This window comes from Parambassis ranga, chromosome 9 (genome assembly GCF_900634625.1).
Source record: "Parambassis ranga chromosome 9, fParRan2.1, whole genome shotgun sequence".
NCBI lineage: Eukaryota > Metazoa > Chordata > Actinopteri > Ambassidae > Parambassis > Parambassis ranga.
In genome coordinates this window covers 19,212,844-19,235,168 of record NC_041030.1, presented here as the reverse complement: position 1 = coordinate 19,235,168, position 22,325 = coordinate 19,212,844, and the positions used below count along the sequence as shown (strand labels likewise).

Here is a 22,325-nt window from a genome sequence, read left to right as displayed (position 1 = left end):
ACACTTTTAACATCATGCTCAGCATCATAAGCACTGGATCGATCCTGCAGGAGACTGTTCTCCTTACCTTGCTTTTTTCTTTCTTCTCGGTCACCTCAGTTCTTACCTCTGTGATGGGGTGCTCGGCCTTTGGTGTCCCCCAAGGTTCCAGGTTGGGTCCTCTCTCTCTTTTCTTTTTTTTAAACTTCTTCTTTGAACACACATTTTTCACTTCAGTGGTTCACATCATGACCCCCATCAAGATGGAAGGTTTTTCAAATCTTGGTGTCCCCCATGGTTCCAGTCTAGGTCCTGCTGCCCTATGAGATTCTCTGTAGGTGACATTCAGTTACACAGCAGTTTCTAATACGAGGACATATTTAAATATTATATAAAAACAAAATTTAATAAGTATATATAATAATATTTTAACATAAATTCCACTAAGTAAATGGTCACAAAGTCCACTAATCCTGCTGGCACACTCTTGGCTACTGTTAGAAGCAAACCAGTTCGAGTCTGACCCCCTTTAGACGGCCGGCTAGGAACTTGAAGCTATTTTTAAATTGTTGTTACTTTCCAGACTTTATGGTTTGTTGTTGCTTCTAAGTCACAGATGACGCTTTGAGGCTCCTAAGATTTATTTTTAAAGCTTGGCCTGTTGAAGCATCATCTTATCTTCATTTGGTTGAATCATGAGTGACAAATCTTGCTAAAATCCCCTTTCATAATAATTATGCTTCCAATCAACATTATCTGGAATTTTTTGTGTTCAGTGCAGAACAGTGGCCACTGAGGAGAATCAATCAGACCAAAGAAGCCATAGGGCTCTGCTAGCTGTTTTAGAGACACCCTTAAGGACTCATGCTAACATATGTTCTGTTTTGAACGGGTTTTATTGAATGAAGCAGCACAAAAAATTACAAATGTTTCCAGAATACTTGTATAAAATGTAGTTGTACCAAAGAAAACATATGTATCATACATTTCTGACCTTCTGCTTTGAATTTGTGCACTGTGATGTGTGCTCGAATAAGATAAGACAGGAAGACAAACTGTGTGTGTGTGTGTGTGTTCACCATTAGTTGTACCAAGAAAAGAGTGATACTAACTAAATTCAAAGTTCAATGTGCAAATAACAAAAGAAATAAAAAAAAAATTAAAAAACATAAGACATAGTGTTATTGACCTATAGGGTAATGCTATGGTTAAGAAATGCTGACCTCTTAAAAAAATGGTCACTCCGACAGTCTGCAGCCATTTTAACATACAAAATAAATCTGCACAGTCTTTTCAAAACAAAAGGCTGTTGTCGAAAAATAAAACTTCTTAGTAAGATCAAGCTACACACGTTTCATGAAAATGAATTAGAATAAAAAGTTGTTTGATATAAACATTAATGGAAGACAAATGTGTGTTATTTTAACATGTATGTGCATGCCTTATGCAGCAAAGTAAAGTTGAGCTTTCAGACAGAGGCATCTAGTCCAGGATTTTAAGACAAATAGTCCATCATACGTCCACTCATCTGTCCATCAGAATGTGTGCTTGTGTCTTGTGCACAGGGGTGATTGTGCACGGCGTGCTTGTGAGCTTCCTAGGACTCACAAAACCCCACAGTCTGACTGTCCTCCGGTCTCATTTCTCACTTTGCAAATCCTCACTTTCTTTTCCTCACCTCCACCCTGGGATGTGAGCAGAGGAAGTGAGGAAGATGAGGTGAGCGGAGGGGTAGGAGCTGATGAAGCAAGCCTCCTCCTCCTCTCTCCTGCTTACTTGTGACTGTGCAGTAATCCAGGCACGAGGTGGTGCAAAATAGAGAAATGAGAGGAGCCCTGTGTGTGTGTGTGTGTACACCTTAGAAAATGCGCTTTAGGTGTTCATGGCAAACTTGTATTAGTTAATACTGCTGGCAATGCAGTGCTAATCTAGGCACAGAGTTAGCCTCCTTTTCTTGCTCGCCCGTCACCCACCCTCGCCACCGACACTGGAGCGAGCTCACTCCAGCTCACTTCAAAGAAATCAGCTGGTGGCCGGCTCTTTCCTCTGGTGCTGGAGCATGTCAGTCACGCTCACTATGTCCTCTTCAGGGACCTAGAGGAAAATAAAAGTTATCGGATGATTTTTTTTTTGTAAATATTTACAAAAAGTCTTATTTGGGAGTGCAGGGAGACAGAGAGCTTGAGGGAAAGATGGGCATGAAGGGTTTGATAAATCAGAATTAGATAAACATCTTCCTATCCTGCACTATTTGTCATCATTTTCTGTCATCTCCCACCAGAATGTGGGTGTTTTATTTTCCTTTCAAAACCCACATTGTGCAGGTTGCAGTTTTGTGACCACAAGAAAGGCAATGGCAGGCTTGTCTATAATAGCAGTGATTTCCTTGAAATTCAAGGAATTCCCTGCAGCCTTTATTGCTATTACCAATACTGATTTATTCACTGGAATATGACCCATGAGGTGACCTCACATCATCCCATATTCACATGTCCTTTCACATGCTCCAGTGACCTAGATTTTAACTTTCTGTTTAATACAAACATTTTGAGATATTTCCAAACACAGCAGTTTCATTTAGGAGGCTTTCATTATTTAACCTTGTACACAGAAAACTACAATCAGAGGTATGAGGCTCGGTCTGCAGCCTGGCGGTCCATTTCACCGTACTTGTTCTGACACCACTTCTTAAAGCTTGTGAGCACTTTGATGTGCATCCTTCTCCTGCTGCAGAGCATTGAGTATCTTGTTAAATTAGCCGATTTTCTATTATTAGGTGCGGTTGCGGAAAACTTTCATGACGTGTCGGTGCAATAACTTTCTGTGACTAATGGTCGTTATGGTCACATTGACAAGAAAGTGATATAGAAACTCATTTCTGAAGCATTCTGAAGGAGGGCTGCACAAAGAAGCATGAACACACGTAGAATACCTGATGATTACACGTCATGGTGCACTCCTTGCTGTTCGTATCTCAGGTTTTTGTGTTCGATGCACATTTTTTAAATTCCAATTCAACACTCTGTTCTACATAAGATCCCTCCTTGATGTCATTTATTCTGAGCGAGCGTCACACACAGAAAATCATGTGGTTCCTTCCAGTCTGATACAACTGAAGGGAAACCACAGAATATTCCACTTTAAGCAGGTATGGTTGAGCTTGCCATAATGTGACAGGGTCTTGGGTAAGCTGGGGTGCCTCTAAATAATCTATCAATTAGAATAAAGTAAGCGAAACATATGGTGGCTTTGTTGATTCACTTCATGACAGGCAGATGTTTTGTGATAAGTTTCCAGGAAGCACAAACAAATGAGATAAACGTTTCTGGGTAACTTTAAAGATAATACCAATGTGGGCGATGGCACAGAAACAAATTTAAGATGGTAAATAAAAACTAAATCAATACTGAAAGTACCATTTAACAGCCATAGCCAAACCTTTTAGACAATCTGAGCAAAGCATAAAAAGATTTGGGTCATGGATTTATTAGTTTTGCTTCCATGGCAACAAGAGTGATGACCAGGTGAATGATGAAGAAGAACGTGGACTCACCAGGGCATGGTCGAAGCTGAAGGTACTGATGTAATAGGCAGAGATGTCGCTGTCAGCGAGGGGCTGAGATATCTGAGCAACTATCCCACATTCATCTACAAACATGGACAAGTGGGAGCAATTATAACACTATTAATAGCTTCCTGTCTGTGTTCTAAATCAGTCAGAATGTTTAATAAAAAGACATAATGAATCATTTATAAAAAGAATAATTTTTTTAAGCGGCCTTACCAAAGCCCAGCGGCTGCCCTCCTATACGAACCATTCTCCACAGTTCCCCAGAGGAGCTGGTGAAGAGAAGATCGGCAGGAAACCTGGAGCACAAAGATCAAGCACTTATTTCTACAAGGTGCAAACACATGCCGGATCATGTCAGTGATGCAGAGGGGAGCTACACTGTGATGATAAGACAGCAGCTGCCGTGCAGTAAGACAACCAAAAAACATAAAGCAACAGGTGAAGCGGTAAACCTGTGGCATGGTGTCAGATGTAAGAGAGGTGTGTGTAAGAAAGTCCTTACTGTCTCTGAGCCTCAGTGTCCATCACCAGAGAGATGTATCCATCAATGAGGGAGAAGGAGAAGAACTTGATGCAGTCCAGTTCCTGGCTGGGAGGTGACTGTGTGTCCTCTTTAGGACTGAAGACGAAGAGACACATTCAGCATGACAATGGACAGACAAGGCATCACCTAGAGTCAGTTTTATTTGTTTTAAATAAATATATTTGCTTTTAAAAGCAAATCTCACATCTATGTGCAAAATCCTGTCAGCACAGTTTCCACATTATGTAATTAACAACCTTAACACACATCATTTTCAAGCGGGCCTGTTGACGTCTACTTTGTGCTGCCCTCTTGTGCTTTCAGACCAGTACTGCAGTGCAAATGTGAAGAGACCAAACGATCCACATCTCACCTGCTGGAATAGAAGAGGACGTCGATGAGTGTGGTGGCGATGGACGGCAGCGTGTCCGGGTCCAGTGACATGACACAGAACTGGTTCTGGGGTATCAGCACCGGGTGAACAGTAGGCTGCATAGCTGGAAGGACACAGACAAGGCTGGTTTATGAGAACATCAATAAATACGCCTATCATTTATTTAAACACCTTTTAAGATGTACGCTTCCAGCCTGGCCTAGTCTAGTGCGGAGTTAAAATCACATGTTTTTTTTTTAGGTGCTGATATAACGCCGACATCTTAGAGATGTAAACACATGGATGATTGTGAAAGAGCGCCGGACACGTTCCTCAGCGTGTTCTGACCTCCGCGTACAGCATGTTCTGTACTTTAGGGTGATGTAAAAATAACTTCCTGTAAAGGACACACAGCGCTGTGCAGCATAGTGTGGACCCAGCCCAGCTGCATCGTTTCATTATTTAGGATTTAAGAGAGATTTAAAGAGACTTTATTGTCATGGTACAAACACAATACAATTTTAGTTGCACTTTCAGGTTCCGATCTCGGGATACGGTAAGAAAGAACAGACAGAACTCATGTCCATGTAAGAGCAGCCAGGGTGGGGAGAGCTCAATGTTGCTGCCTTTAATTCATTATTGCATGGCTGTTCTGACTTCCTTTGCAGGCTGAGTGGTCCACGAGGTGCAGCAAAAGGACATGGGGGCCAGTTCCTGCCAGCGGTCCATACGTCACAATATTTGTGCACGTGAGTAGATTTTTTTCTACTTAAGAGCCGCTTCTACACTTTAACTTAATGGTCTTGTTAACAACTAAACCAGATTTGTGGCCTGCCATTATATTGTACAAATACCCTGAAGGTGGTGCTAAAGAACCTTTATTCGATTTACAAGCTGGATGGATACTTGTGAATGCACGCTGAACAGTGACTGTACCGTCTTTGCCGTTCTTCTGGAGGCCGTTGGAAAAATCCTGACAGTGCACAGGGAAGGACTCTCCTCCCACCTCCCTGTAGATACTGAACTCCTCCTCCAGAGTGCTGATGACCACAGACAGGTCTTTCTCTCTCACCTACACAAGATAAACATGGAACAAAAACACTGTTTTGAAGAGCTGCAAACATCAGCTGCACATGGTCAGCACTGTTTCAGGAGAAAACCAGCCTGTCAAACATTAACATACACGCTGACACAGATGCCTGTTATGGAGTTATGTATTTGTGCACACTTAACATTTTCACATGTAATTCATCAACGAACTTTTTTAGCACCCTCAGCTCTGTCGGGAATTAATTCCTTAACTGCAAAACTGGTGAGTGGACAAAATGCAGACACCGTGGCTTCTTTCCGTCTGGCAGAGTTCAGCGAGTTTAAAGATTTCACAGCAACATTATAGGTGTGGAGTGATTTTTTTTCTCTGAATGTCTCATTAAACAGAAGTGAAAAGGCCTAAATAGATGATGCTCACCAGGATGAAGTCGGTTTGATAAGTGGAGAGCATGAATACGGAGACGTGCTGCTGGGCGAGGGGGGCGATGACGGACTTGGCAATCTTGGTCACACCGACAGCCTGCGAGCTGCTGGAGGCGTTGCCGTTGGAGACCACGTTGAGTGGCAGCCAGATGGAGCTCTCTACTTGGAGGTGTTCTGAGGGCTGCAACTCTGAGAGGAAGGAAAGGCGGGTTGGTGAGTCTGACCGTGAAGAATATGGCTTCTATGGTAATGGTGGACAATACGTTTTCCTAAAAACACATTAGAATAACCCAGAGCATAGCAGATAAGAATTAAGATTAAGAATAAGAATACCTTTATTAGTCCCACAGTGGGGAAGTTGCGTAGGAAAAAAAAATCCCATCAGGGAAATTGCTTAAGGCTGATGTTACTGGTAAAGTGTTTTAATAGTCACAATGCGGGTAAAGTGCCTTGCCCAAGGACACACAACAATGACTAGGGAGGAGTTGGGATCAAACCACCAACCTTCCGGTTATTGGACAACCCTGCTCTACCACTGAGCCACTGCTGCCACAATAAAAGCCAAAAATAAAGCTTTTGATGTTACTGTTGAAGTGTTTTAAGAGTCACAATAACCTCAAGGCACTGATTATTGATTATCAGTGCTCGGGTAATGTGCAGACTTGTCCTTCAGAGGAACTGGACTGTATGTTTTTGAGATAAGGGCACTGAACCAGAACAGGAAAAGGCCGGGTGAGCAGGGTGGGAAATCAGTGGAGCAGCATTCACAACTCTTTCTCTCTCTCATAACAACGCATTTTACTTTTACCATACTGTTTTTGTCCTAAAATCAATGACCTGAAACCACCAAGTCAAGATGGAGACAGACGAACAGACCAGGAAGATGGGGAGAAACTTTAACTTTGAGTCCTTAGATGTTGTTTGACCTTTAAATTTGCCAAACTGATATCTGAACTATTCTATCTCTATTTAGCAAAAATGAACTGTTTTTAAAAAACATACCAACTTAAGGAAACATAAACCGGTCCCACACAAAGGAGCTCATTCTACAGCTGTACAAGACCCCCTTCATTTATGCATAGACTATACGGTCTAACAGGATGGCAAAGATGACATAACCACTGAAAACACTTCTTCCCTCCACACAGCCAGCACCCCTCAAAAGCATCTATCAGTGACATTAATGTAAAGGCCACTTCTCACTGAGGTGTCAGCACCACTATATGTCATCACTTATACATCTGTAACTTCCTGAGGCTCAGTTTAACATGCACACATACACACTTCCTGTCTCCCAGCTGCCATCGCTTCCATCTGCAAACACCTACAGCAGCCCTGGCTATTTATAGCGTGAAGTAAATTCTGCCCAGTAAAGACACTACCTCATGATGTTTGGCTGTAGAGTGTGATTTGATACGAGTGTATTTCTGTATGAGTCTTTAGTATGTGGTGAGGGTCAAGTGTCACAGTTCAAGCAGGGTGATCTCTCAGGCTATATAACATGTGAGGCTCTGGGCCAGAAGAGAGGAGCAGAGTAGTTTGTTTGTTGTACTTGAAGCAAGCCGAGTGTTGCTGCTACCTGCAAAGCATATGAAGAAAAACAACACCAAGCATGTCGACAGCAACATTTCATCTTTTAATAGCTCTCCGATTTTTAAATGAAAGCACATTTCTGACTACTCAGCGGGAGGGCAGAACTCTCCTTGCATGTTTTGTAAAGCATCAAAGCAGAGGAGGCACAAAACTTTTCAGTTTGTGGTTCATTAACTAAAAAACAAAACACATTAAAGAACGCCGCCTACCTCCTGCAGTGAATACTCTTTTTGTATTCTTTCTTTACTCTCACTTCAAAAGCCCACTGTTCTGGTTGGCATAATCTGTCACAGACAGCCCCTTGTGGCTTCACTACACCAGCTTTCACCTCTTAAAATAGGCACTCAGTTACAAAGAGAGCGAAGGAGAGGGAGAGTAACGGAGCAGCCAGAGGCAAGACGTGCCTTTAACATCAACATCTGTGTAAAAGGACAAGGGAATGAAATGGCCGGCTGGGGATGGGGATGGGGATGGGACTGTGACGTGCCCAGAGAATGCTGGGATTTGGTGCATCTCTTAATGATGTTGATGAAGATTCTCAGTCATCCAGGTCATCATACGTAGAGAAGGTTGAAGCAAGGCGTCTGGACTTGTAGAGTTTACAAGTCCAGACGCCTTGCTTCAACCTTCTCTACATCTCTTAATGATCTTTCTGAATTTTCTATTGACTTCACACAGTTTAAGAATAAAGTGCTGTGCTGACATTTGCAGGGTTTCATCTAAAACAATGCAGCTGGACATTTTAGATCATAAGGATGGATGACGATGGATGAGACCTCCCCCCAAAAGTGAGGATAAGTCCAAGCAGCAACTTCCAGGGCTGAGCGATGAAGGCCATGCAGTTCACCCTGCAGCCTCTAGGGGGCAATCCCCACAGGTTGTTTTTCAAAAATATACAGGCTGTGATGCTGCCAACATGTTAATGGTTGCAGCCTTCCACAGAGGGTCAGAGCGGCTCCTCAGTAACCTACGGATGGTTTATTTAGCTATAGGTGGCTAAAAAAGTAGAGAGTAATATCACAGTCAGCAGCCGACGGAGCAGCTAAGCTGCTGGTTTGACACTGCATAGACTGTGGTACCAACATGGTGTCTAACTCTTTGATGCAGCAGAGAGGCCTAACAGCACTGAATCCTGCACACTCTCATATCAAACAATGATATTGTATTTGAGGAAACGTGAGTTTGAGCTTTTTCCCTCCTTGCTATTGTACTGTAGGCTACACCCATCCTACCATGTGAGGTCTGTGTGGGGGAACAAGAGAGGAAGGAAGTAACATTAGAGTGCTAAACCAACAGAGTCTGATGGTGTGGCCCATGTTTAAGACACAATTATATTCTGTGCTGTGTTGAAACTGCAGCAGCAGCAGCAGCCCGTCATTGCATAATTCACCAGTACATGCACTTAAAGGTATCAGTGTGAATGTAGAGTTGGGAACAGAATCTGGTGAAAATGATAAAAGATGCAGATGCACAAGGGCGATTTACCTTTGAATCCCTCCTCATCGAGGACGACCGTGTAGTTCTCCGGCGTCTCAGTCAGACTAAAGAACTTACATCTGCAACAGGAGTGGAGGAACGAGAGAGAGAGAGAGAGAGAGAGAGAGGGATGAGAAGGGAGGGGAAAGAATGTCATCAACAAGACACAGTTCAGATTTTCATTTTCTCTGAAATCTACATTGGATTCAGGAGCGCCTGTCATTCAAGCCTAAAGCTCAGTGTTACGACTCACTCTTTTATCTACAGGAAGTGGGAAGGGGGGGGGGCTAAACTGGGCCACTGTGATCCGTCAAATGCAACACAGTTAGCGAGCTTCATAATTCATACATATACTGGAATAGCTGGTAACACAACGTTTTGTAGGCAACACCGATTTATCTTATGCATTTTCCCTATGAGGAGCCACTTCCACTCGTCTCTGCAGCTGAGGGCCCAGACCATCTGGAATCAAGCAAGACACAACATTGATTGCAATTTACAGTAATTTCTTCAGCATGTTTGGAGCCAAGTGCATTTGCTTTCAAAGGCTGAAATCAAGATTCTGGAAGGAAGTTCCAACAAAAAGCTTCTTGTAAACATCACAGCAAAAAACAAAGGCTGGTGGAGGGGACGGATACATGTGAACAGTAACTGGTGGAATCATGGTCATAGAGAAATATCTGCAGAAATAACAGAAAATATAACAAACTCAGCCTTTTTTAATTCAAGTGTTGCATCATGCATTGCTAAGTGCAAGATAAAAACAAAATCTTATACTTCAGGCAGTTCAGATGAGTTTTTTTTGCATTCTGTCACCATAGCAACAGTGGATGAACATGCACCGTTTTGCTTATCTTATAAAGAGTAAAATGAGATGATTGATTCCACCCTCATATCTAATACAAACACAGTATATGTTTAGCTTAGCCTAGCAACACTACAGGAAGCTGGGGGATGCAGAGAGCTAGCATAGGCAGCCTTAATACGATTTAAACTGACAAGCACCACCATACAAGTGTACACAAGTTTATTTTGACACAGGGTTCTATGAAGATCAACAACATGTAGATGACATTATTACTTTGAGAGAATGTCAATGACTGAAGCATGAAAATATTAAACACCAAAGCATTTTCCTCAACATATGACCTCTCCTTTGTTTGCTTTGAATCCCTCAAAGGGAAGCGCTACATATTCCTGTTTTCTCAGAACATCCCACAGAAGACACACCTTCCTCTTCCCTCTGCTTATCAGTCAGCTTGGGCCATTCGAGCAGAAGCCTGAGCGAGGCTGCCAAACTCCTGATTCAGCAAAAAGTAATCCCTACCACGAAACGGGACAATCACGCCACCGAGGGACAAAAGACAGGGGCCACAGAGAGAGAACACCAGCAGCCAGCTGTGCTAGCAAGCTCAGCCGGCCCATTGTGTTATAATGCCACTCTCATTTCCTGTTGATCTTTCACCTTCCTCAGCATGAGTTTCCTGCAGGTACAGTACGCCGAGCAGCTATCCTGGAAGAGCTACATGTGTGTGGGCTCTGATGTTACACCTGCAGGAAAGCCGTAACCTCAGCAACATGTGGCGCTGCTGTCAAGACACTTATCTGTGAAACAACAGCGCATATTTGGCTTCCTGTTTGCAGTGCACACATCTGAAGGTTAAGAGGCCTCATATGATAATCAGTACTGTTTATATTAATTTGAGAAACATCATTTTGCATGTACGTCCTTGGACACCTTATCAACTGAAAAATAACATGTATATCTGTTGTTGCAGACATTTTCTTTTAATATATAATAAAATGTCGCTACAGAAATCTGACAAACACAAGCAGGAGCTGCAGTGTCTGGAAATGAAATGTGTTGAGGCAGACTGTTGCATCGCGGCACACATTTGCAGACAGACTCTCCTAGAAGGGATTTTGAGAGAAGTTCACACGCAGGTCATCCAATCATGGCATGAAACCCAATTTACGCCATGGTTCCAACATGATTTCCCATCCTCATCATTCTGCTGTCACTCAGGGAGAGCTTAGCACCAATCCTCCTCCTCCTCCTCTGTGTAAAAATAACTCCACAACAAAATTAAACAGAATTTGGATAGATCATAGACTTTGTGCTTTAAGTAAACATGTTTGTGCAGCACTGTGTAGCAAGGATGCATGACCTCTGTGTGACACTGGAGGTAAAGGGTTGAAAAAATAAACCTTTTTTTTTTTAGGAAAACGAAGAAGAGGAGGAGGAGGAGGAGGCGAGAAAGCAACAGGTAGCGAGGGAGCAGCTGATTCAGGCTCACATGAGTCTGGACTTTGATCCAGCTGTACAAAACAACGGGTGGCAGTTAGTGAGTGAGGGCTTGTGGTGGTGGTTGGAGGGGGGTCTGCAGCTGAAGAAACACGATAAGAGACAACCACAGTGTGAGGAATGAACGTCAGGCTGTGGTGACCCTGCAAACTTCGAGTCTTGTTTTTTTTTCCGCAGGCCTCTCTTTCCTCAGAACAATTGGTTGGGATGGGGTGAGAGGGAAGTCCTAAACAAGTGGAGCGAGAGCCCCCCCCAACCTTGACAGGTCACTGAAGCAGACAAGTGGAAAAGTCCCAACTGGGTTTCTGGCTCAGCTGAGGCATTGTTCCAATCCGTGCGCTTGTTAGTAGGAGAAGAAAGCAGGACTGTGTGCTGCCTGCAGGGCTGCATCCACAGTACAGTAAGACCAATAGATGGGACTGACACTGGGCTTCGATTAATACACACACACACACCCTTCAACTGAGGACGATCCCAGGCTCACTACTATTAACCCCTGCACCATACATGTAGTGAGAGAACCACCATCTAACAATTTGCAAAACAGCTGATGACCTCCTTTAAATTCTGCTCAGAACTCCTCAGTGTGACAAGCGGGGGCCTGAAAAAGGGGGATCAAGCTTCGCCTTTGCACCTCTCCACCGCTCCCCATTCTAAATTCATATAAAGCAAACAACTCCGGGTGCAGAAAGAGAACAGGAAAAACGAGGCGACACGCTTCACAGCAGGATGACTTAACTCCAAAGTATGAACAACAGCACGCTTAAAAACAGTCTGTGAGTCCAAGGAAGTGAGGCCTGGCTGCTCGTTCTGGTTGATTATGGGATCGGTCACACACACACACACACACACTCTGTTCAAACCTACAGAAAATATTGCTCTGAATCACTGACAAAGACCTTTCACAGGTTTAGAAGGTGGTGCAAGTCATCATGACACAGTCAGTCGGGTACGGACATGTCAAAATAAGCCACTGTGTTGCTCAACACTCTGACAAACAATCAATTAAGATGAATATATTTGGTTTAAATCTTATTTTTCTCTGTCGGGTGACAAGAATAGAGTTAACTGTACCCTCTGATGCACTCATGGGAGCTGCTACCAAATAGAGGAAGCACATCAGGGTTTTTCCAGACTTAGTTAAGCGATGCTGTTTTATAATTAAACTATATTTAATAAATCTGTATTTATTGTGGAACCTCAACCCCATAACCAGGATGAGAGGAGGAAAAGCTCCCTTTGTAGCTGAGCCACTGGCCCTGGCCCTGCTGGCCTATATCATGCTTGCCTTGAAGACAGATGTTGGGCTCTTCTTCAAGCCATCATGCATATGTGGGGCAGCACGGGGAATAAACAATTACATAACAATGACAGGATATCCAGGGATTAACTCAAAACTGGCTCTAATGCCACCATGAGGACTTGCAAACTGGATGCAAAGGAGGCCAAATGTCCCAAAGCTGGTGCTGGCTCTCAGACACAGGGTCCAATCAAAACACACAATGCAATGCACTAAGATGCAAACATGCTGCTGTCAGGAAATTCATGCAACCAAGTCTTTGAAGCTACACGGTGCATCGCTCGTGGAGGAGCAGAGCAGAGAGGCGAACAGCCCTAGAATGGCTCGGCAATGGAAAGGCGCTGCAGGTTATCTCATGTATCCGTACTGGATTACACAGGCTGATTCACAGAACCATCTGTCCTCTTACCGTGTCCTGTTCCGCAGAAATATCAGTTTAATCAGGGGGTGTGTGAAGTTCACCAGCCCATTCTTGGATATGCTGGTGACCCGCAGCCTGTGGTCCAATATGTGCAAGTCCATATTCCTGGTTGCGAGCTGTTCGTGCATGAGGTGGCGGCGGCGGCGGCGGTCGCGGTAGCAGCGAGGGGTAAAAAAAAACGCCTTCCTATATCATTCAAATGTTAAATAAAGGCCCGGGGTGAGGAGCATTACCGCCGCCTGGAAGCACCACGTTCTACGCCGCGCTCGTCTCACACAACACGAAAAACATCCGACGCAATCGGATTCCAGCCCCGCTGAACTACTGTATATTCAAATAAAAGGGGACAGCCCCGCAGCGCCACGCCCCCTTCTCTTAAAGGTACATGCTGCACGCAGGGAGGCGTGTGAAGCGTGACGCACAGAGCAGCGACACCACTTCCGGTTTCCGTTCTTCAAAATAAAACCCGGAAGCAGACTTTTGGCTGAGGTTGTTCATGTGTTTAATTCAGACCTTTTTCTTCCAGTTTAATTTTTTTCTTTTCATATGTGCTTAAGTAATTTGTATGAAAAAATAGAAAGGCTCTGTTTACAATATATTTAGTAGAGACTAGTGTTTATAATCTAGTTTATCAGTGCAACAACATCAGTTTAACCCCAAGAATCTGTTGTTTTTAATTATGTTTTTTTATTTTCCTTCTGTTCCACTATTCATATTCTTTCTTTTATATATTAAATTTAATATTTGCTTTCATATTCTGGATACTGTGTGCTGATGTAGCACTGTAAAATTCCCTACTGTGGGTCTAACAAATCATCTTATTTCAGAAGATCTACTTTGTTTGAAACACAGTCATTTCACCTTAAAAAAAAAGAAAGCTGCTTCATGTAAAAGTCATGTAACAACTACCGTATTATGTGTTTTAACCCTCAGCTCAGGTTGTCTGTTGTAGCCACAAATGCACTGTTTGCTAGTACACTTTTATTTTGAAAATGCCAGAAGTTATACATTTGTTCTTTGCAGGCTTTTTGCACACCTTACTATAAATAGTCAGCAAACTCCTGAGCTGTTTTGATGATTGTAGCACAGAGAGAATGAGGTAGGCTTCATTTAAGCCGATTCATATAAAAGTGCAATCATAAAAATCTGGGGTGGAGACTAATCCTTCAATGTGCACAGTCCATCACAACAATCCACGATAAAAACACAACAGTATAACTTTGCTTTTCTTTGGGTCAGTTTGTCATCATTTTTTTTGCACAGTTTTGACCTAACTTTCTGTAAATATTGATATTGTGGGATCATGAAAATAAACACAGGCAGACACTACATGACATAACTGACTGGTTGGCGAAAAATACTGGATGTAACACAGATCGTGCAGCAGATTTAAAACAAAGCAAAAAAAAAAAAAAAAAATCCAAAATCTGTATCACCGCAGATTAGTGAGTGTGGGCATCAGGTTCTTCTCACTGTAATGGTGAGCTCATGGTAGGAATCATTATCCTACTCTCCATACTTCTGATTAAAGGCACTAAGGAAAGACAAAAAAGAAAGAAGGTAACAAACTGATAACAGCATGCATGTGTAGAATATCAGCAGTCTGCTTTCTTCATGTCCACCCGTGGGTTCTGCTCCCTATGATACCTGAAGGAGGGTTTTAAATTATCTGTCCCTGTGCTAAAATATTAAATAAACATTGTCACAGTTCAGGAGGAAATCTTAGGGGCAACCACTAAAGTGGGGTTAAATGTTTAAAACCAAATTATTAAAAAAAAGTAAACGCACTGCGCCATGCATGAGGCACGCTGCAGCTTTAGAAGTCAGTCTGCTTTTGTCTTACCTGTATAATACACATTTACGTCCCATCCCTCCTTCAGCCAAGCACAGTTTCTCGTCTCTTCCCGGGACTGGAGGCTTTCATAGGCTAGAAATATTTATATTTAAAAAATACAGCATATGGGAAGACTTAATGCAAAACCTTCTGCACTCATTAAATATGAGCAGCACCAAGAAAACTATGCTTTGTGATTAAACCCAATCTTCTCTCCCGTATGTTATGTCAAATATATCCACCAATTAAACCTCATATCTTTTGGAAGACAAGAAGACCATTTGCACATGCGTGTACTCACCCCACAAGTGATGAACGACGTACAAGTCGCCAATCTGTGAGAAGAAGCCGCCTACAGCCTCATTGTTGTCCTGTCTGTATTTGATTGCCCTCGCCCTGTTGTAGGACATGTAAGTGTAATAATCACTGGAACACCTCTCAAAGAAATTCACGCAGCAGACTTTTTTTAAGGCAAATGAAGCTTACCAGTGGTTGCCCCATTCAATCATGGTTCCTGGCTGAAACACATGGTGCAAGTTAAATGTTAACACAGCTTTGTTATACCTTCACACAGGAGAGTTTTTTTAAAATAGAAATAAAACTTTGAATCCACTCTGATTTATAGGTTTAAAACGGGGCCAGGAAACTCTTCAGGCTCATGTGACCAAGTATGAGCTCACATACAAGTCAGCATGGGCGGCAAACAGATTTTATCAGTTAGGTTTGCACTCCTCTGCTAACTGTACATTACACAAGGAAAGGTCCTGGCAGAAACTTAAATTACAGTGGAGTCCAGAGGTTGAAAAAATTAGCGTCTTGGCACGAATGTGTACTGGAGTGCCTGGTAACACATAGCAGAATACACCCTGGTAACAATGGCTATACAATGATAATATTGAAATGGTATGGAGAGATTAAACACGTGTTTATAGCAGCAGGGCTGAAATATTCAGTCAAATAGATTCTAGCTGTATTAATATCAGTATGTTATGAGCACAGCCCTCTGAATGTGCAAGGTTTTTATGTCATTTTCAAGCCTCTTGCAAGAACTGTTGAATATAAAACAACATAAAATATGTGTAACATATGTGGATACCTTTAGATAATAGGTGCGCATTTCATAGATGTTCGGCCCTTGTCTTGGATGAGGTTCATTCCAGAAGCTGAACTCCAGAAGAAGCTGGTTTCGCCTTGAAATCAGCATTTTTGCCCTCTCCTTCCGAAACTCTAAATATTCCTGAAAAGGGTTCAAAACAAGTTCTAAATGAAAAAAAGAATCTGTATTCACCACTGAAGTGTCCAAACTTTAACAGCAGCAGTCTTTTTGGTGCTTTTTGGTGGATACATTCAAAACTTATGTCCAATTCTTTTTCCTCTTTCTTGCACACTTAGTCCAGTTGCTACAAAGCAGCACAGCAGCAGTTAAAAATATTGTTGCCACTTCCAGTTCCTTCTTCATCTTAGAAAAGAGGTAACAGTATCAGGGTTTACATCATTTGTACAGGGTGTTAAACAAGTTTAAATCCACAATCCTGGATGGCAACCACTGTAAAACCTCTGCACTCTCTGACAGTGCTGACAATTGGCAATTTCAATCACCCAAAACATAAACAACACAAAAGTTACTGACTATAAAGTGTCTGCAGAACAATTCACCTGCACATCCATGTCATAAGACAGGGGTGGCCAATTATTTTTTTGCAAGGGCCACATAGACTTCCATAAGAAAAGCAAAGGGCCACATTTTCTTTTTATAAATAATACAGTAATATAAATTGGAGATCACTGGCACAGTATCTACCTTTATAAATATGCTCTTGTTACATTTTCATCTATTGCTGTCATTTACTGGTTACTCCTCTGTCCTCGCTACGTGTATCCATGTCTACTCTGAGTGTATGTTGGTTGTATGTTAAAACACACTCCCGCACAGCAGCACAGATAATGTGAAGATATTGTTACAGATGAAAACCATTAGCAACTAAAACAAAAGTTCTGAAAGTTGGGCAAGAAGTGTGTTCTGTTTTTAAGAACAGATGACAATGAAATATTTCAGCTGCAGCACCGCAGTAACATCTGAATGCACTGTGGAGTTTCTGGACGCTTTACCGTATATTTCAGTATAGTCGCGCAGCATTTTTAAAGTGTAGAAAGTGCGACCGTGTCTCTACAAAACGTAGATGGGATGATGCAGTACAGCAGCGTGGAAGAGACAAGGAGGGTTGGAAAGACGTTACCGGTAATGCCGTGCTCAACAGCTGACTTTTGCTGCATTTGTTTAATATGTATTGTGCACAGTTTGCGGGCCGCATTGAAGACGCAAGTGGGCCGGGTCTGGCCCGGGGGCCGTACTTTGCCCAGGTCTGTCATAAGAGATCCATGAATCCTTCTAGAAAATATGCCACAAATGAATCAATCACCTTCACTTCCTATTTACTTCCTTAGACCAACAAAATATGCACAGGCAGCCAACATGTATTTAAGATTGAAGCAGCAGCTTCATGAAGCTGCTTGGATGAGCAGCGAAAACTCTACAAGTCCAGACGCCTTGCTTCAATCTTCTCTAGGTATGATGACCTGGATGACTGAGAATCTTCATCAACAACATGTATTTAACAGCGTACCTTGTTAGTTTTCAGCTTGTGCAGGCATTCAGTCAAAGCCGGGTAGCCTCCTGTGTATCTCCACAGATGCACTGCAAAAAGAGAACAGCAGATGTCACTGTAGCACTGCTTACAGACTGACACCACCCACACACAACAGAGACATGCAGCAGAGCCTCCATCATCCTGTAATCACTTGTTGTTGTCAGTGAACGCTCTTGATGTACACTATAGCGTATAAGTAATCACATGTAGATGGAGAAGTGTTGGCAGTGAGTCATTGTGTAGTGTCTGCGTGTGTCCGTCTACAGGTTTCTGTGACGCTCTGCCAAGGAATTTACAGCCAAACTGCAGACTATTAAATTAAATGTTTATGAGGCCTTGAGACATTAAAATGAATCAAGTCTCTGCACACAGCAACTGATGACATCTTTTTTTCTGTTTTCTGCTGCTTACCAGCTTGATCCTGCTCTCCATACCAAGTATTCCAGCTTCCGACCACCTCACATGGGTAGTCCCTGTCTTCATGGAGCCATTTTTGCACTTCAGCCCTAAAGTCAGCACACATAAATAAACATAAAGGTTGCGTACGTGTAGGTATGATATGCTGTCTCGTCACTTTGATGATCAACTACATCCACCATTGTCCTACTACTGACTGATATTTACTCTTCCAGCCTTCTACGGTCTTGGGAGATTTTAGTGGAAGAAACAAAGCTCATCTATTCTTATCTGTCTGCTTAATAATCATTATCAAAAGATCACAGAAATGGAGGGCAAAGCATGGAGAGAATGTTTTCAAACAGACTCACTCTAGACTGTTGTATGCTTCCAGGCATTCTGGTTTGACGTTGTGAACTAAAGGAAAAAAAAAAGACAGTCAAACTTATCAGAAATAAGTGTTTTTCTTTTAAATACAAGCAACAATCAAATTCTTCAACAAAGTAATTTCACACTCCAATTCAGCAAAGACTTTATATACAAAACTGATTCGTGCACAATAGGCTATAGGCTACGGCTGATAGAGTGTTCAAATTGAAATCCCTACATGGCGCCAAACAAAGATCAAAGTCCGGGACAGAGGATAGATTTCTCTACAAGAGAACAGACACGGTGATCACGACAGACACGTTTTCTGAGGTTACAAAACTTAACAGACGTCACAGGATTATAGAATAACTTGTTGCTGGCTTCAAGCAGAAATCGTGCATGACTACACAGCTATCTTACGGAGCATTGTGCTCGTCTCTTTGCAGAGGTCACTAAGGCAACAGTTTAATTAATATGAGCCATTTCTGCAGAAACGGATGGATGGATGGATGGATGGATGGATGGATGGATGGATGGATAGTATGTTGCCCTCTGCAGCCTTAAAGAAAACAAATATTAACTTGTAAAAGTAAAAAAACTGAAAGCCTACACTGAATTTTGTAGAGGTTGCTGGTCTCCTTCTTTGACAGCAGGTTGGAGTGAGCATCTTTCCTGGCATCGACTTTGTGCACAAATAAGGACCGGAACCAGCCTTTGTCGCTGCTCTCTGAAAACCTCCTACACAGAAAACAAGATGAAAGAAAGTTTCACAAAGGCTCCAAGAAAAAGACAAAAAAAAAATCACAGAAGAGTAAAAAAGAAACAGGGAGATGTGCGTGACTTATGGGCTAAAAGATAGTCATGCTAATATTCTTTGATATGAAAATTATGCATACAGTATGTGAGTGGGTGGGCAGCAGCATCAAACTTTTCACCCACTCTGCAGTGGATACATTTATGAGACAGAGTTCAATGAGCATTAAACATTCTAAATGGTCAAAGTCATTGCTCATGTGCTCAAGCTATACTTTTAGAAAACTGTTTCACAGAAAATAAAGTGAGTATAACAGAGGAATACAAGCCAAGAGCGATGTTTTCACCTAACAGTTCTACAGCCTTTAACCAAGGCTGAAATTTTTGCTACTTAAAAATTCGAAAATGTGAGAGTGAAACTGTGAATAAAATATAAACTAGCTTCTTATTAGCATGAATCATGTTCTTAAAAATGAAGATCACAAAGATGTTTTAAAGGCAAATACTCTGAGCACTCGTATTCAAATTTATATAAACGTGGACACTGTTTACAGGAAGGGCCAGAGTCGCCTCTACTTTCTGAGGCAGCTGAGGTCCTTCAACATCTGCAGGACGACGCTGAGGATGTTCTATGAGTCTGTGGTGGCCAGTGCCATCATGTATGCTGTTGTCTGCTGGGGCAGCAGTCTGAGGGTGAGGGACATCAACAGACTCAACAGAATCATCAGGAAGGCGGCCATGTTGTGGGAGAGGACCTGGACTCTCTGACAGAGGTGTGTCAGAGGAGGATGTGGTCCAAAATAAAGACCATACTGGACTGTCCCTCTCACCCGCTCCACACTGTGCTGACCAGCTACAGGAGCTCGTTCAGCAACAGACTCCGACTCCCACGATGCACCACTGAGAGACACAGGAAGTCATTCCTGCCTGTCTCAATCAAACTACTGAACTCTGAACTGTAACAGTCACTCAGACACTGTACATTCATACTGGGACATTCATGTCAGGCTCTTTACTATGTAAAGGTTTTTATACAGTAGCAAATATGTTTCTTCTTCTTTAGATACACCTCAGGGATTTAAATGCTATCTAGGTATTTAGACATTTATTATATATATTTCTATTTTATATTTCAATTTATCTTTGAATTCTATTTGTCTGAAACAAAAAAGAATTTCCCCTCGAGGATAAATAAAGTAATTCTGATTCTGATTATATCAGTATATATGAGTGTTTTTAAGATTGAGTATTGCATCACAACATTTTATTTATATTTTATTTATAGCCAAAAGAACGGAAATTAAACACTATAAACGTAGACTACAATTAAATATATATACAAATATATTGCCATTCATAAATGGTGTTAAACAGTTCCCACACATCCAATTCAAGGACTGTCACAGCTATTTATTAAACCTTTACAAAGCTGCTTCAATGTCACATTACCCTCAATTTCTGGATTTCTCACAGAATGATCAGTGCCACAGACATGGACACCATAGCTGCTGCTGCTGCTGCTGCTATATCCCCACACATGGATTAGAGACTGTGCTTGATTTACTTAAATACCGTACTTCCAAATCTGTTCATTCACTTTCTAAAGCTTTATGTAGTTTTTCTAAACTTTCAAGGTCAGTGGGACTTCTCTTTTAATAACCCCATGGGCCAATGTTTTTATAATTGGGAGCTATAATTAAAAACGGATTTCCCATGGCACCGTCTCCAAAATAGCATTATATATATAATAAATAATATAATAATAATATATTGTTTTTGCAAGCATCCAGAAGAGGAGGCACAAAAATAAGTTGTTAGTTAACCCTTACAGGACAAAGTTCAGATGTCCAGCAAATGATTAAAGCAGATTTGAACATGTGCTAATAAAATAATTCACCCATTCACACACTGAAAACACAGTTAACTCAATGTTTTTTTTTAAAATGGTTAAAAATGAGTTTACTGAACATGTAGCAGAAACATCTGTTGTCTTTTATTTAGAAAGTTAGAAATTTAGACAAATAGTTTTGATAAACAGACCCAAAAATACACTGCTAGCTGTACTAACTGTAAATGTGTTGCTAAGCTAACGCTTCATACATAGTAATAATATTAATAAAAAAAAAGCCTTGTTTACCTGGTGTTTTGGTGCAGATTCACAGAATACCTGCACAGCTGGCTTCCTTTAGTCCACACGGAACAAGTCTTCGACATGTTGCTCTGTGAAGTAACAACTTTCTGTGACACGTAAACACACTCTGCTGGGTTAATTTTTAACCTCTCTGCCCCTTCTGTTCTGTGATTTGACGGCTGATCATTGTAAGCATGCTAGGTTAGCCCGCCGGACATTTAAAAACACAAGCGTGACGCAGTGACGCAGTGACGCAGAGATCACTGGGCACTAGGGGTGGGCGATACTGAAGATGTCAGTATCAATCCGATACCAAGTAAATACAGGGCCAGTATCGCCGATACCGATACCAATACCAATACTTTTACTTTGAAATTTCATGATCATAAATAATTTTTTTGCCTTGTCTTTTGCCTTTAAATAGATTATCGTGATTAGCAGAATAATAATACACAAGAAACATTTGTTAAGTAAATCAAGCTGCAAACAAAAGTGCAGAACTGTATAAGTTTGAAATTTTAACTTCACAATCATGTCAGCGATGCTCCTTGTGACAGCCATGGCTCTTTGTGAATCATGTAGGTGAAACAGCATGACTAAGATACTTTTATAAAAGTTTAACACCTATCTGCATGTAGCCTAAATATGAAGAATAAAGATCCTTCAACAGTTATCACCAAAGCATAATTATATTAATCATACTGAAATACATATCATTATATAAACTTATATAATTACATTTTTACATCTTGCACTACTTGTACACTAGTACCACCTCACCGACCCATGTGGTACCTGTTACATTACTACATTATTACACTGTTCCACTCGTTCATATAAGGGTCTATGTTTGCCATTACAACCGCCACTCATTTTATGTTCTGTTCATTGTATGTCTGTTATGCCATGTCAATTTAGCCTTACTTTTAGTTTATTTACCTTAATTTTATCTTAGTTATATCTTATTTCATGTTAATTATATGTTTTTATGTATGCACCAATCACTAAGGCAAATTCCTAGTAAAAGTACATGGCAATAAACACGATTCTGATTCTGATTTACGTTAGTATATATATATATATATATATATATATATATATATATACACACATTTTGAGTCTCTTTTTAGGTTTTCTGTGCATAAATAAGCACATTTGCCATACTTAAGTACAATTTTGG

General features: G+C 41.5%; 2 protein-coding genes across 2 annotated transcripts; both read right to left on the bottom strand.

Moving 5' to 3' along the window:
- Positions 1-765: 765 nt before the first annotated feature.
- On the bottom strand, positions 766-13,321 carry castor1 (cytosolic arginine sensor for mTORC1 subunit 1). The gene is made up of 9 exons (XM_028415154.1): positions 13,003-13,321; positions 8,998-9,068; positions 5,915-6,108; positions 5,383-5,518; positions 4,447-4,570; positions 4,053-4,169; positions 3,764-3,846; positions 3,533-3,627; positions 766-2,073 (listed from the first exon to the last, which is right to left on the bottom strand). Exons 1-9 carry the CDS (start codon positions 13,140-13,142, stop codon positions 2,002-2,004), a joined length of 1,032 nt encoding a protein of 343 aa, XP_028270955.1. The 5' UTR covers positions 13,143-13,321; the 3' UTR covers positions 766-2,001.
- A 659-nt stretch (positions 13,322-13,980) lies between these two features.
- nipsnap1 (nipsnap homolog 1 (C. elegans)) lies at positions 13,981-21,291 on the bottom strand. The gene is made up of 10 exons (XM_028414151.1): positions 21,152-21,291; positions 18,872-18,999; positions 18,264-18,309; positions 17,908-18,002; positions 17,473-17,543; positions 15,945-16,085; positions 15,335-15,366; positions 15,150-15,244; positions 14,858-14,941; positions 13,981-14,548 (listed from the first exon to the last, which is right to left on the bottom strand). Exons 1-10 carry the CDS (start codon positions 21,226-21,228, stop codon positions 14,484-14,486), a joined length of 834 nt encoding a protein of 277 aa, XP_028269952.1. The 5' UTR covers positions 21,229-21,291; the 3' UTR covers positions 13,981-14,483.
- Positions 21,292-22,325: the final 1,034 nt, after the last annotated feature.

Bases quoted from the DNA above. Each gene is read 5' to 3' on its own strand.
- nipsnap1 (XM_028414151.1), bottom strand. From the start codon at position 21,228: ATGTCGAAGACTTGTTCCGTGTGGACTAAAGGAAGCCAGCTGTGCAGG. The intron at 17,544-17,907 runs GTAAGCAGCAGA...CTCTTTTTGCAG, and splicing joins TGGAGAGCAGGATCAAGCTG to TGCATCTGTGGAGATACACA. The intron at 14,942-15,149 runs GTGAGTACACGC...AAATATTTCTAG, and splicing joins CGTCGTTCATCACTTGTGGG to CCTATGAAAGCCTCCAGTCC.
- castor1 (XM_028415154.1), bottom strand. From the start codon at position 13,142: ATGCACGAACAGCTCGCAACCAGGAATATGGACTTGCACATATTGGAC. The intron at 9,069-13,002 runs GTAAGAGGACAG...CTCCTGTTGCAG, and splicing joins TTTCTGCGGAACAGGACACG to ATGTAAGTTCTTTAGTCTGA. The intron at 3,628-3,763 runs GTAAGGCCGCTT...CCATGTTTGTAG, and splicing joins AGGGCAGCCGCTGGGCTTTG to ATGAATGTGGGATAGTTGCT.